At 36.9% G+C, this 13,413-nt stretch overlaps 2 protein-coding genes across 2 annotated transcripts; both read left to right on the top strand.

The window, feature by feature from the left end:
* Nucleotides 1–5,179: 5,179 nt before the first annotated feature.
* Nucleotides 5,180–8,147, top strand: LOC120121809 (U-box domain-containing protein 7-like). Its single transcript, XM_039141106.1, has 2 exons — nucleotides 5,180–5,935; nucleotides 7,233–8,147. The coding sequence occupies exons 1-2, from the start codon at nucleotides 5,472–5,474 to the stop codon at nucleotides 8,077–8,079; spliced, it is 1,311 nt and encodes a 436-aa protein (XP_038997037.1). The 5' UTR covers nucleotides 5,180–5,471; the 3' UTR covers nucleotides 8,080–8,147.
* Nucleotides 8,148–11,514: 3,367 nt separating this feature from the next.
* LOC120121810 (phospholipase A1-IIgamma-like) lies at nucleotides 11,515–12,934 on the top strand. The gene is made up of 2 exons (XM_039141107.1): nucleotides 11,515–12,129; nucleotides 12,211–12,934. The coding sequence occupies exons 1-2, from the start codon at nucleotides 11,545–11,547 to the stop codon at nucleotides 12,793–12,795; spliced, it is 1,170 nt and encodes a 389-aa protein (XP_038997038.1). The 5' UTR covers nucleotides 11,515–11,544; the 3' UTR covers nucleotides 12,796–12,934.
* The last annotated feature ends 479 nt before the right edge of the window (nucleotides 12,935–13,413 follow it).

Genomic DNA, 13,413 nt, shown 5'->3' with positions numbered 1-13,413 from the left:
TAGAGCACGTTGCCAGTATTCTTAAAGGGCTTCCAAGAGACTACCAACCATTCATGGCTGTTATAATGTCCAGTGGTGAGTCTCTTCCCTTAGACAGGATCTATACTATGTTAGTTGATGCTGAAACACAACTAGTTTGGTTTGCTGCCCAAGAAGAACATGTTATTGCAAGTTTTCATGTTGCTCATGGTTCGGTTAACAATGCTGCTGATACTAGTCGTAATCCAACATATCGGTATCATTCTGGTGGACGTTATACAGGGCGTGGTTGAGGAATGCCATGTGTTCAATGTCAACTCTGTGGAAATATTGAGCACATTGTCAACTGGTGTTGGCATAGGTTTGATGAAAATTTTAATGGCGTTGATGATGAGGTTGGTCAGTTTCTCCCTAAACAAAGATTAGCCATTGCTAACTTCACCACTATAGAGAATGCTAACTATGAGTGTTGTCATGCTAAGAAGCATGGGATAGCTCAAGAAGATGAGTCTTCCTCGGCTCATGCTGAACTGGCAACTAGCTCGGGTAAATGGGTGGTTGACTTAGGTGCTACACATCATGTTACAACTGAGTCCAAGAATATTACTCAACGAACTGAACATTTTGGCCCACGTAATCTTGTTGTAGGTAATGGCATGTCATTAGCAGTTGATATGGTTGGTAATGTTATTTTACCCTCATTGTGTCAACAGTTATTCTTGAATGATCTTTTGCATGTACCTGGTGTAACAAATAATCTGCTCTCGGTTTTAAAGTGTGCTAGGGAAAATGAAGTATACTTTGAATTCCATGCGCATGGCGGTTATGTTCGTGATAGCTCCACGGGTGAAGTGTTGCTCTCGGGGAAGGTCAAGGATGGATTATATGTGTTCTCCGAGACTGATTCGTCAAGTGTTTGTGATAAAGCCCGAGTTAATCTGACTGATGTAAGTAATTCTAATATGTACGCTCTTTGGCATAGGAGGTTAGGACATACCACTTATAATAATGTTGTGAAAGCATGTAAGGACATTGATGTCTCATTTCTTTTAAATATGAATGAAAAATGCGATGCTTGTTGCATTGGCAAGACCCACAAGCTGCCATTCCCTAATTCCACTTCTGTTTATTGTGCCCCATTTTAATTAGTGTTTACTGACCTTTGGGGACTAGCTCATGTTGCCTCTAAAGGATTTAAGTATTATTTAACCTTTGTTGATTCCTATTCAAGACACATGTGGATCTATTTTCTGGAAAATAAGGCTCAAGTTGTAGTGGTCTTTCGATTATTTCAAAAACTAGTTTTGAATCAGTTTCGTGCTTCGATAAAAGTGGTTCAAATCGATTGGGGTAGCGAGTACAAGAGTTTATCTCGTGTTTTGCTACAAGATGGCATTAGTCATAGGCTCTCATGCCCCCACACCTCCGAGCAGAATGGAGTTTTGGAGAGGAAGCATAGACATATCATTGAGTTGGCCTTAGTCTTGTTAGCTTAAGCATCCATGTCTATACAATACTGGTTTTATGCTGCCATGACTGCAGTTCACACTATTAATAGGCTTCTAACTAAGTTATTGAGTGATATGTCACCATGTGAAAAGTTGTTTGGAAAAAAACCTGATTACACTTTAATGAGGGTGTTTGGGTGCAAGTGTTTTCACCATCTCATATTATTTCAGACTCATAAACTTGAGTTCAGGTATCAAGTTTGCACCTTCTTGGGTTATAGCTCACAACACAAAGGATATTTGTATCTTGCATCAAGTGGAAGGGTCTATGTTTCGTGTCATGTGGTGTTTGATGAGTCTGTGTTTCCATTCGCAGGTATAGCTACCAAGGTCCCTATAAGTGCCAGTGCAGTAGAATCGGCTGAGTTGGAGGTTGTAACTGATGTTCAACAGTTACGAGTAGTAACAAATGTCGTGGGAACTGCTGGTGAAATGCAGGGACCTATGCAAAGTACTTCAGAAAGTGTGCAAGGTACTTTAGGAAGTAGAACACTTGAATCCACTGGTGAGTCTGTTCCTGCAATAAACTCTGATGATGTAGGGGTCCTTGATGAGCAAACTGGTGAGCACAATGGTGGTGGTATTGTGCAAGAACCTGTGGTTTCAAACACTAATGATGGAGTTGAGCAAGAACCCCTAATGCCAAATATACCTACTGTAAACACTCACCCCATGATGACAAGGAGCAAGCGTGGTGTTTTCAGACCTAAATTATACATGATGTCTTCAGAAACAGTGGAGCCAAACAATGTGTATGATGCGTTGAAGTCACCTAATTGGAAAGCAGCAATATATGCTAAGTTTGATGCATTGCAGAGCAATGAGACATGGACTGTTATGAAGCTGCCACCTGGGAGGTTGATTGTAGGCTGAAAATGACTGTTCAAACTGAAGACCAATCCAGATGGATCTATTCAGAGAAACAAGGCCCGTTTGGTTGCTAAAGGGTACTCACAAGTGCCAGGGCACGACTTCACCGAGACCTTTAATCCAGTAATTAAATTTCCTATAATTCTTGTGGTCTTGTCATTAGATGTAACAAGACAGTGGCAGCTGTGCCAGATTGACATAAACAACACGTTTCTGAATGGAGAGTTACATGAGGATGCATATATGCAGCAACCACTAGGCTTTGAGCAGTACGCTGAGGATGACATCCAACTTGTATGTAAGTTGAACAAGGCCTTGTGTGGACTTTAACAGGCGCCTAGGAACTGGCAAGCACGGTTGAAGTAGTGTTTGGTTCAGCTAGGATTTACTGAATCTAAGGATGATACATCGTTGTTCATACGTAATAACAATGGTGTGTATACCTATATGCTAGTTTATGTTGACGATATTGTAGTTACTGGAAGCTCGAACACAGAGATTGATAATGTGGTTCGACAATTGGATCTTGCGTTTTCATTAAAAGACCTGGGGGACCTCGATTATTTTCTTGGTATTGAGATTGAAAGATGCGAAGGAGCATTAGTGTTGAGTCAACACAAGTTTATTCTTGAATTGTTAACAAGAACAAGCATGGACAAAGCTGGTCCAGTAGTAACACCTATGGTACTGAGCAAATTACAGTCAGAGGTTGGTGACTTGTTGTGTGATGCAAAGGAGTATCGTAGCGTTATTGGAGCATTATTATATGCATGTCATATTCGGCCTGACATCACCTATAGTGTGAACCAAGTAGCTCAGTACATACATGCAGTACGTCAGAGCCATTTGCTTGCTGTTAAAAGGATACTTCGGTGTCTTACAGACACGCTTGAGTATGAACTAGTGATAACTCCGTATGGAGTGAATGTGAAGATAGTAGCCTTTGCAGATGCAGATTGGGGTGGCAATCTTGATGATATGAAGTCTATTTGTGGGCACTATGTGTTTATAGGGGATAACCTTGTGTCCTGGACTTCTAAGAAACAAAATACGATTTCAAGGTCCACCATGGAAGCTGAGTATCGCAGTGTAGTTGATGCAACAACTGAAGTGGCTTGGGTTGGTGCTCTTCTGTCAGATATGGGTGTTGTGAGACAAGGAATACCAGTCATCTGGTGTGATAACAGTGATGTTGTGGCCATGAGCAGCAATCCCGTGTATCATGCAAAGGCTAAACATGTGGAACTCGGCGTACATTTTGTGCGAGAAAAGGTGGTTGCAAAACAAGTAGTGGTTAACTATGTCCCAACAAGCCACCAAGTTGTAGATGGGCTTACTAAGCCACTGTCCAGGCCATTGTTTAAACAGTTTAGATCAAAAGTTCAAGTGTTTCCATTTGGTAGAAGAGAAGGAAAAGAGGACAGAGAGAATATTAAGCATATAGGTTGTTATGCAGTTGAGGATAGTTGAGGGTGTTGGTTGTTATGCAGTTAAGAGTGTTAAGTGCAGTTAAGGACTGTTAAGAGTTAGTTATGTTTGCTTGTATGAGCTATCTTGTAAAACTATATAAGCATGGCCTGGTGCCTTTGTAAAATATGAACAAGAAATACATTTCTCGTTAGCATAGGTTTCTTTATATGATAAAGTGAAAAAAAGATCTTATATATATATATATAAAAAAATTAAACCATATATTTAAATTTGGTTAATTGGACAGTTGAGTTTTAATATTGAAAAAAAAAAACAAATTGACTTGGAAGACATTTTTTGAAAAAAAAACTAATCTAACAAATAGAAAAGGAAGGCCAAGACGAGATTGCTGATAAAATTTAAAGTTAAAAAAGTCATCAATGATAACCACGAAAAATAGTCAAATTGAGATACTGTCGGTTTTTGAGCTAAGTCGAAGAAACAACAACAACAAAACCTTATTCCCATATGCAATGGGATAAAGGGGAGATAGGGTAGTAGGCTGCCCCCAACGCCAGGTTGAGAGCAGCTTCCGTGGAAGACCTCCGGCAGTCAGAAAATTAAAAAATAAAGATAAAATACAATGCATGTATAAATGCATAAATAAATATATAGTTTAACAGTCTTCATATACAGTCTACATATGCGCGTCTGTAATGGGAAGTAATCCCTGCAAATAAACCCCTGCGTAAAAATCTCTGCATATAGACAGAAACGTAAGTCCGGGCTAAATTTAAAAAGAGGACACATGAAGAGAATGATACACAGTAGTCAGCGATAGCAAGTTATGAGAAGGAATAAAGTCAAATGGGTTAAAACCTAAACTAAGGCAACACTACTCCGCTACCCTAGTTCTAAGCCTTCATAAATTTCAATGACAGAAACGTATAAAAGGTAGAAGTCATGGAAATTACTGCAAAGGCTTTAAAAAGAAGACATATATGCTACACCATATTGCTTTGACTCATACTACTCGGCTACCCTAGTCTTAAGTCTCTATACTTTCCTGTCAGAGGTCATGTCTTCGGTAAGGGCTAAATCCTTCAAATCAGATCTCAATCAGTCCATCCACTTCCTCCTTGGTCGACCTCTCCTTCTGACACCGTCGACTGTAATCGACTCTATCCTCCTGATCGCATCCGACGGTTGTCGCCTAATGACATGCCAAAATCACCGTAGTCTACTTTATATTCTTAAAACTTTATAAGTTAGAATTTAATCTCGGCCCAAAAATCTGTGGTTTTTTAATTTTGAAACTAGGAAGGGACTTTCCCAGAATGCACCAAATACTGAAAATATCCGTAGGCTTAATTAGATCTATAAGCACATTAAACTGTTAAGAAAATAAAACACAAATGATGCACTGAAATCTTGTCTTCTTAAAATACGTTTGTCAGGGCTCAGGAAGGTTAAAGAGGCAACAACTGTGTTTCCTTTGCGTGTGACTTGTGCTCCCTTCCCTGCCTTTTCTGATTCAGAACCCTTTCTCTCTCGTCTCCTACTGATCCTTATATATTCTCTTCTCTCCTTTCTAATCTCTAGAAAAGAAAAACAAATTTAAATCCCAAGTTTTAGACTTTTCGCAGTAGTATTATATAAACAATGAACCCTTGAAACACTTCTTTGAATTTCCCTTCTTCAACCATGTCTGCCTCTCAAACTCAGAGCATGTCTTCTACTTCATCTTCTATTTGGTTACTTTCTAGAAGGAAGCTTAAGTTCTTTGCTAGAATCCGAAGGTTTTTGCAGTCCAAATCAGCAAGGAAACGATGTGTATCATCATCATCTGATCATTCAAACAAGCTATTAGTTAAAAGCAATACTGATGAAGAGGGAGATCGGGTTGTTATAGAGAAAACTGAGAGTGAGCTCGACGGTTCGATGGCGTTGCAAACATGGGTGAAGAGACTTCATTTCGGGAGCTGGGAAGAGAAAGAGATGGCTGCTAAGGCGATTGGTAAACTCGCTAAAGAAGACGTTAAGGAAAGGAAGTTGATGGCAGAGCTCGGTGTTATAAATATGCTTGTGTCCATGGTGGCTACTGAGGTGGCTGGTCGCCGTTTAGCCGCCGTCAAGGCCTTGATCGAGCTTGCTGACGGGACGTTTACGTAAGTCTCACTGTGTTCTCACTATTCATGTGAATTTCTTTTTCTTTTGATATTTCGTGTCAACGGATCCTGTCAGCTTTCATAGTTTTTAGCTGGTTGAAAATAATTCTCATTGATGGACATTCTAACATAATCATAAACGATACTGCAAGTTGTCCTGCAAGTTGTCCTGCAAGTTGTAGTTTATTGATTTTTTCTTCATAACAAGATACTGCGATGAAAAAGATAGTTGTTCACGAGGTTGCTCGAAATTCAGCATTTTTCGGCAAGTTTGAAATAATAGGCCTCTGTTTTTGGAACCATCCCATGGAACAGTTCATCAGGACAGGGAAAAGGGGTCCCCAATGGTTGATGAAATAATCTATGAAATTAGTTGTTGGGATTATAGTATGAGCTTCAGTGATTATAGTATGAGCTTCAGTGCATATACTAGCACATTTTCAAAATGTTAAGAAGACAATTGTTCCAAGTCCACATGAAAATTAAATATTAGTGATAATGCTGATGAACTAACTAACTTCCCCAATTGGATTAAAGAAAGTGAGTTTAGGCGGAGCCTCCTGGCTAAAATATTTGACATTCTAAGGTCACATTAATGATGATTTGGCCTAATCTCTCTAATCAACTGCCCTACAGGCTGTAACATTTTGATAATCATAGGCTCTGCATCTGCTGCACTTCTTAATTTATGGTAATTGGTCTTAGTCCTTGGGTTTTAAGTACTGTCTGGTGAGGTGTCAAACCCTTCCGTGGATTGAACTTTCACATCTCAGAAACGTGGAACTTTTAAACATTAATGGAAATTTACAGATTTGTGGCATGATTTGGAAGCATTAATACTGTCAACTCCTGCGTCCGCAAGGTACGGCGGCTGTCCAATGTCCACCGGATCCGCCTGGTGGCAGGAGTTGGAAGAGCAATAATGATGTTACAAGACAGGCAAGGTTGTCTTCAAAATAATTAATTAATTAAGAAAAAAATAATAAGAATTTGTTGACCTTCACCTTGCCTACCCTCATCTTTAAACCTCTGATTCTCCTTGACTTTTCTGTTTCATTTTATTTACCAGTTAGTTCAGCTCCCACATTTTTTTGACTTGCAGAGATTATTCCTATTTTATGCAATAATGGAGCACGCTTGGGTTATCATCTTATCTACCCCATAAAATTATTGTTGTTTTATTCAACTGAAATTTCGATTTCATCATTGACTTTAAAAGTTCTGGGTTGGTTCTGCTTTGGTCAAAACTTAAGGTAGATCATGAAAAGTCTTAATCACTTCGTTTTTTTTGCTTCAGAAACAAGGCACTAATGCTAGAGGCTGCAATATTATCAAAGTTGCCAAAGGACATTGATGTTGTAGACAACCAAACGAGGCATGAATTTGCAGAACTGTTATTATCATTGTCTTCTATATCAATTACCCATTTCTCTCTAGCTAAAACTGAGGTTATCCAGTTTCTTGTTGGCATTCTTGAGTCGGCTTCCGGCATTCAAACCAAGGAGATCTGTTTAGGTGTTGTCTGTAACCTGTCTGTTGTGTTAGAAAATGCTGGGCCTTTGGTATCTAATGGAATTGTAGACACTGTTTTGAAGCTATCTTCATTCAAAGAACTTTCAGAGAAAGCCCTTGCAGCACTAAGTCACTTGGTGCTGACCATGATGGGAAAAAAGGCTATGGAAGATAGTTCGATGGTACCAGAGAGCTTGATTGAGATTCTAACATGGGAGGACAAACAGAAATGTCAAGAATTATCAGCCTATATTCTAATGATTTTAGCTCATCAAAGCTCGACTCAAAGGGATAAAATGTCAAAGGCAGGAATAGTTCCGGTACTTCTGGAAGTGTCATTATTAGGAAGCCCTTTAGCACAGAAGAGAGCAATGAAATTGTTGCAATGGTTCAAAGATGAAAGGCAAGCAAAGATGGGGCCTCATTCTGGACCACAAACAGGAAGGGTTGCCATGGGTTCGCCTCTGCATCCAAGGGAGGCTCAGGAAGGAAAGACAATGATGAAGAATCTGGTGAAGCAAAGTCTTCATAAGAATATGGAAATGATCACCCGACGAGCCAATGCTGCCGGGGATTCTTCAAATCTCAAGTCCTTGGTCCTCAGCACAAGCTCTAAGAGCTTGCCTTACTAAAGCGTTTTATGTAATTAATATTTTTGCAACTGATGGGAAAGAAAGATAATGAAGGTTATGTCCCAACATAGACTGATGAATTCATTGCTTGTGTTGTGCATCCTTCCCAGCCCTAACCACCAGCCCTTGCCTTTTCCCGTTCCTCAGCCCATTATTTGAACAAAAACCGATCCCCAAAGATAAGCCTACATGCAAAATTGAAATTATACGAAAAAATATTAATACCCAAGGAAGAAACACTCTAAACAAATAAAAATGGGAAATTTTTGTTACCTGTAAATGATTAATATAAAGAGACGAGGGAGAAAGGAGCAGTGAAGCAAGGAAGAGCAAGCTTTGGGATTGCTTGCTGCATTGGAAGAGATGCAGATTCTTCTTGAACCAATTAAAAGATGGAAAGAAGCTGAAGTGATTTGGGCTTTTATGGACTTAGTAGCAAGTCATTGATGTGATATTAGAACTGACATTGAAGCCATTTGATAGTGTTGTAGAATCCCTACAAAATAAAAACCGATTTTATTAAATTAATTTATAGTAACAGTGAGATCAGTTCGAATCTTTATAGAGCTGAAATTAGAATCTTAATATTTAAACAATAAAAGTAAAATGAAGGATTTTTTTTCGGTGAACAAAAGAAATAAACTGCAGTAGATTAAGCTTTTGCTGTCAAAATGCAGTCGGCAGCTTCCTGTTGAATTAATTCAACCACTTCCCACGGTGGAACGGAGAATACCTTATGAACCTCTCTTCTTGTTATGGCAATTTTAGCTAGTCGATCTGTCACCTTATTTGTAGTCCGGCTTATATGCCTCAAAATAATATTCCAATCTCGGTTAATCAACTCAAAAACGCGGCCAAGAAGTGTAAAAATCGAGCCTCTCTTAGATTTTACCTTTAGCATTCGAACTTCCAATTCAAAGGTGTGTTCTTCATCCAATTATAATTTTGATTATAGGCTTAAAGATCGATTTTTAATATCCAATTAATTAGTCACTTGCTCGGAACCGCAATAAGTATATTCCCTTTTTATAATTGATTAGCATATTTATTTGCAACAAACATTCAAATCATATCTTACCATTAAAAAACTGGGCACGATAATGTTTCATATTAAATCTATAGATAGCATTAAGAACTCTGAGAACGACTAAAACAAAACTAATTAATTTTGTACCTTTATTTCCCTAGAGACTATCATGTGCGATGCAAATTTCAGAAAATAAACTATAACAAACAAAAATCATGAGACTTACCCTTTGCTATTTATGTCAATCGTTCATGACCATCACAAATCACAAACTTATGAATAGCAATAGAAAACTCAAATATCGTGTTAAGGCATCAATTTAATCAATATCAAAAATTCATAAAAATAAGAACAAGAAATAAAGATTACTTGGATTAAAGGAGAAAAACTAGTTTAGCACAAGCATTGCAAAATTACAGCGTAATCATTTCACTCTTCAATTAGAAATAAAAATTTAGTCACTCGTGGTTGAATGAAAATAAAAGAGAAAAGAAGTTGTGCCGTTAAAGAAATCCCTAAAAGGTGGCTAAAAGGCTTTTTATATAGAAAATCAAATCCTTAAAATAAAGTAAATATCCTTTAAATGAGTTTAAATTAAACAAGAAAAGCTAAAATAAAGGAAAATCACAATAAATAAAGTCTTAATTGAAAAAAAAGATTGATTCTTCGCCAGATACTTTTAAAATAATGGAAATATCTATAAAAGTAAGTTTCGTTCTAGATTTGACTAAAAGTTCGAATTCTTTTTATTATCAGATAGCAGTCGCATGTTAGTCATAAGACGTTGTTAGTCATAAAAAACTTAATTCTCACATAAAAAACTAAAAACACACTTTTTGAATTAATTTTCATCATCGCATCCATATTTATTTCCTAAATCAAAACAAACATATTTTTTATAATTAAACTTAAATTATAATAATTATATGAGAAATTAATCATAAAAGATGTATATAATTATAATTTATCATCATTGCTTTCTGACAATGGGTAGAGATGGAATGCGAAATGAACTTCCGGTAAAGCCAATCTGGGGCAAACTAGACTCGATAATATCCATCCATATTAGAAACTGTGGAAGTTTCTTCAATGACCCCAAATTTTGTCGTAGAAAACTTTTCAATTCCCCTAGAGCCATGGGTCATGCCATTAGCCCATTTCATAGACTAATTGCCAATGTGGAATCCGAATTATAGTTGAACTCCATGTCTCTTTTTTTATGAATTGTTCATCTAGCTCAGTTGGTAGAGCGCAAGATTTTTAACATTGTGGTCGTGGGATCAAGTCCCACTGAGGGCAATTCATAACGGAGGTCTTCCACGGAAGCTGCTCTCAACCTAGTGTTGAGGGAAACCTACTACTACCTACCTCCCCCTTACCCTATTATATATGGGAATAGGGTCATCTAATTTTTTTCCATGTCTCTTTTTTCTTGAAAGGTTGATGTCATTGACACTTCGATTCCGTTTATTTCACTTATATTTATCTGAATTGAAGTTATATTATTTTGTATAATAAGTTTATTCTTAAAATATCTAAGAAATGCTGATATCATTGCATTTCAAACATTTTTTAAGAAATCGTTAGATCTTTTGGACGTCTTCTATGGAGCACTTTAACATTCACTTTAGATGAGAAAATAATCATACGTCTTCTACGGAGCACTTTAACATTCACTTTAGATGAGAAAATAATCATATTAACACTTTATATGAGAAAAATTATTTTTCTCAAAGTATTATCTGATCAATTTTATTGATATACTGCTAATAGAATTTTTTTTTACAAGTCATCTTAAAAGCGAAGATATATATTATATTTTTTTCAAATTTTAAAATTTATTTTTAAAGTACTTATCATTATATTAATATTATTTACAAAATCATTTTTCACTAATAATGGATTAAATAATAATACATTTGTTAAATACATATTAATCGATATATTCATGAATTACGCGTTAGCATCAAGAATCTCTCTTTCTCGATGAAAAGAAGAAATATCGGTAGCCAAGGTTGATTTCTATGTTGTGAATTTAGGATAACCTTAAATTCGAAGTTGTAGTACTAATCTTGAACTCATGCCCTAAATAGGAACAAATCCCGTTGAAAGACTCGGCAAAGTATCTAGCTGATGTCCAAGTTAATACTTATCTTCTTCATTGCTCTCATACTCTCTTTTGGAAACTTCAAAATAAAGTCTTTCTATTTTAAGATGTTGGTGTTACAGAAAGATAACAATGCTTTGTAGGAAACATTTGTTTCTTTGGCATAGGGTTTTTGGAAACACACTCTTTCTAACATAATTATTTCCTTGTATTCACTCTAGTTGTGAAGTTGCAACCTTTATAAATTCATAAACTTAATAAAATATTTCAGGTTAAGCTATATATATACACTAACATTGTGAAGAATTGGTTCGATAAGAAAGAGAAAGCGATGGGTAGTAGCATAGCGGAGAGATGGAGGCAGTTGAGCGGCGAGAACCACTGGGGAGGGCTTTTGGACCCTTTGGACATTGATCTTCGGCGTTACCTTATTCACTATGGAGAAATGGGTCAGGCTACCTATGACGCCTTCAACACCGAGAAGGCTTCAAAACATGCTGGAAGCAGTTTGTATGGCAAGAAAGATTTCTTCTCTAACGTGGGTTTGGAGAAAGGTAATCCGTACAGGTATCAGGTGACCAAATTCTTTTACGCCACATCCCAAATCCAAGTTCCCGAAGCATTTATAGTGAAGTCGTTGTCCAGGGAAGCATGGAGCAAAGAATTGAACTGGATCGGTTATGTGGCCGTGGTCACGGATGAAGGGAAACATGTTTTAGGAAGGAGGGATATTGTGATTCCTTGGAGAGGAACAGTGGAGACCCTGGAATGGATCGATGATTTTGAATTTAACTTTGTTTCGCCAGACAAAATTTTTGGTGTTCCTTGTGATGCTAAAGTGCATGACGGCTGGTACTCCATCTACACCTCGGCAGACCCACGATCTCTGTATAACAAAACCAGTGCCAGAGACCAAGTGAGCACTACCATAACAATGTTCCATTAGTAGTTTAGTATCGATATGATTTGTCTATGTTTTTGACTGTTGATATTTTAGGTTCTTAACGAGATTATGAGACTAGTCGACCAGTTCAAGAACGAGGAGATAAGCATCACGGTGACCGGCCAAAGCTTAGGTGCAGCCCTCGCTACTCTGAATGCCGTCGACATAGTTGCCAATGGATATAACGAGCCCTCGCCTGTCACAGCCTTTTTATTCACTAGTCCTCGAGTAGGTGATTCGGTGTTCAAGATGAAGTTTAGAGGGTTCAGTGACCTTCGAGCGTTACGCGTCAGAAATGCTTTAGATGTTGTCCCCAACTACCCGTTGATAGGGTACTGGGATGTGGGAGAAGAACTGGCTATTGACACCCGTAAATCAAAGTACTTGAGGGGGTCTGGGAACTTGAATTGGCATGATTTGGAAGGTTATTTACATGGGGTCGCAGGAACTCAAGGGAGTCATGGAGGGTTTGACTTGGTGATTAGTCGTGATATAGCGCTCCTAAACAAATCCATCAACGGATTAAAGGATGAATACTTAGTCCCAGTGTCATGGAAGATTGAGAAAAACAAAGGTATGGTCCAGCAGGAGGATGGTTCTCGGAAATTAACAGATCGTCCAAGTCAAGATGATGATTGATACTTCTAAGATATCATACTGTTAAATTAAAACCTGTCGAGAAGAAAGTAAAAAAATATTTAAGGTTAATGACATTAGGTTAATGGAGTTAGAGCTCTTATGGAATCGAACCATAAGATTGACAATATATTACATGAGTGTATGGATGTATGAATTTATATAAAAATATCACGCTTTAAAATTAATTCTATTTTCTTATAAAATTGACATTTTAGATCCAACTATCAAATCTGTCCATTATTATGTTTGGAATTTGTAAATAAAAAAATAATTAATACGGTATTAATATAGAATAATGTTTTTGAAAATTAACCGAGTTTATATATAGAAAAGTAATATTTAATGTGATTGATTTTCGTTGTTTATATTTGCAAATGAGAAAAAAATATTATGAACATAAAAATAAAAAAGTTAACTTAATTATAACTTTATAAATTTTGTATTAAAAACGATTCATTTTTTAAAATACCTTAATAATAGATAAAATACTAGTTAACTTGTACATTCTTTTTAAAGAGATGACCAACTCTTTTTTTTTTCAAATATGGATTTTAATTATGTTTGAAGGGATCATAAATTTATACAAGGTCTTTCAGAAAATTATTATCTTATTAATTT

Source organism: Hibiscus syriacus, unplaced genomic scaffold, assembly GCF_006381635.1.
Source record: "Hibiscus syriacus cultivar Baekdansim isolate YM2019G1 unplaced genomic scaffold, ASM638163v2 tig00110383_pilon, whole genome shotgun sequence".
Taxonomy (NCBI): Eukaryota; Viridiplantae; Streptophyta; class Magnoliopsida; order Malvales; family Malvaceae; genus Hibiscus; species Hibiscus syriacus.
Note: the sequence above shows the minus strand (reverse complement) of the source record. Positions and strands in the feature narration are given on the sequence as shown.

Bases quoted from the DNA above. Each gene is read 5' to 3' on its own strand.
- LOC120121810 (XM_039141107.1), top strand. From the start codon at position 11,545: ATGGGTAGTAGCATAGCGGAGAGATGGAGGCAGTTGAGCGGCGAGAAC. The intron at 12,130-12,210 runs GTGAGCACTACC...TTGATATTTTAG, and splicing joins AAACCAGTGCCAGAGACCAA to GTTCTTAACGAGATTATGAG.
- LOC120121809 (XM_039141106.1), top strand. From the start codon at position 5,472: ATGTCTGCCTCTCAAACTCAGAGCATGTCTTCTACTTCATCTTCTATT. The intron at 5,936-7,232 runs GTAAGTCTCACT...TTTTTGCTTCAG, and splicing joins CTTGCTGACGGGACGTTTAC to AAACAAGGCACTAATGCTAG.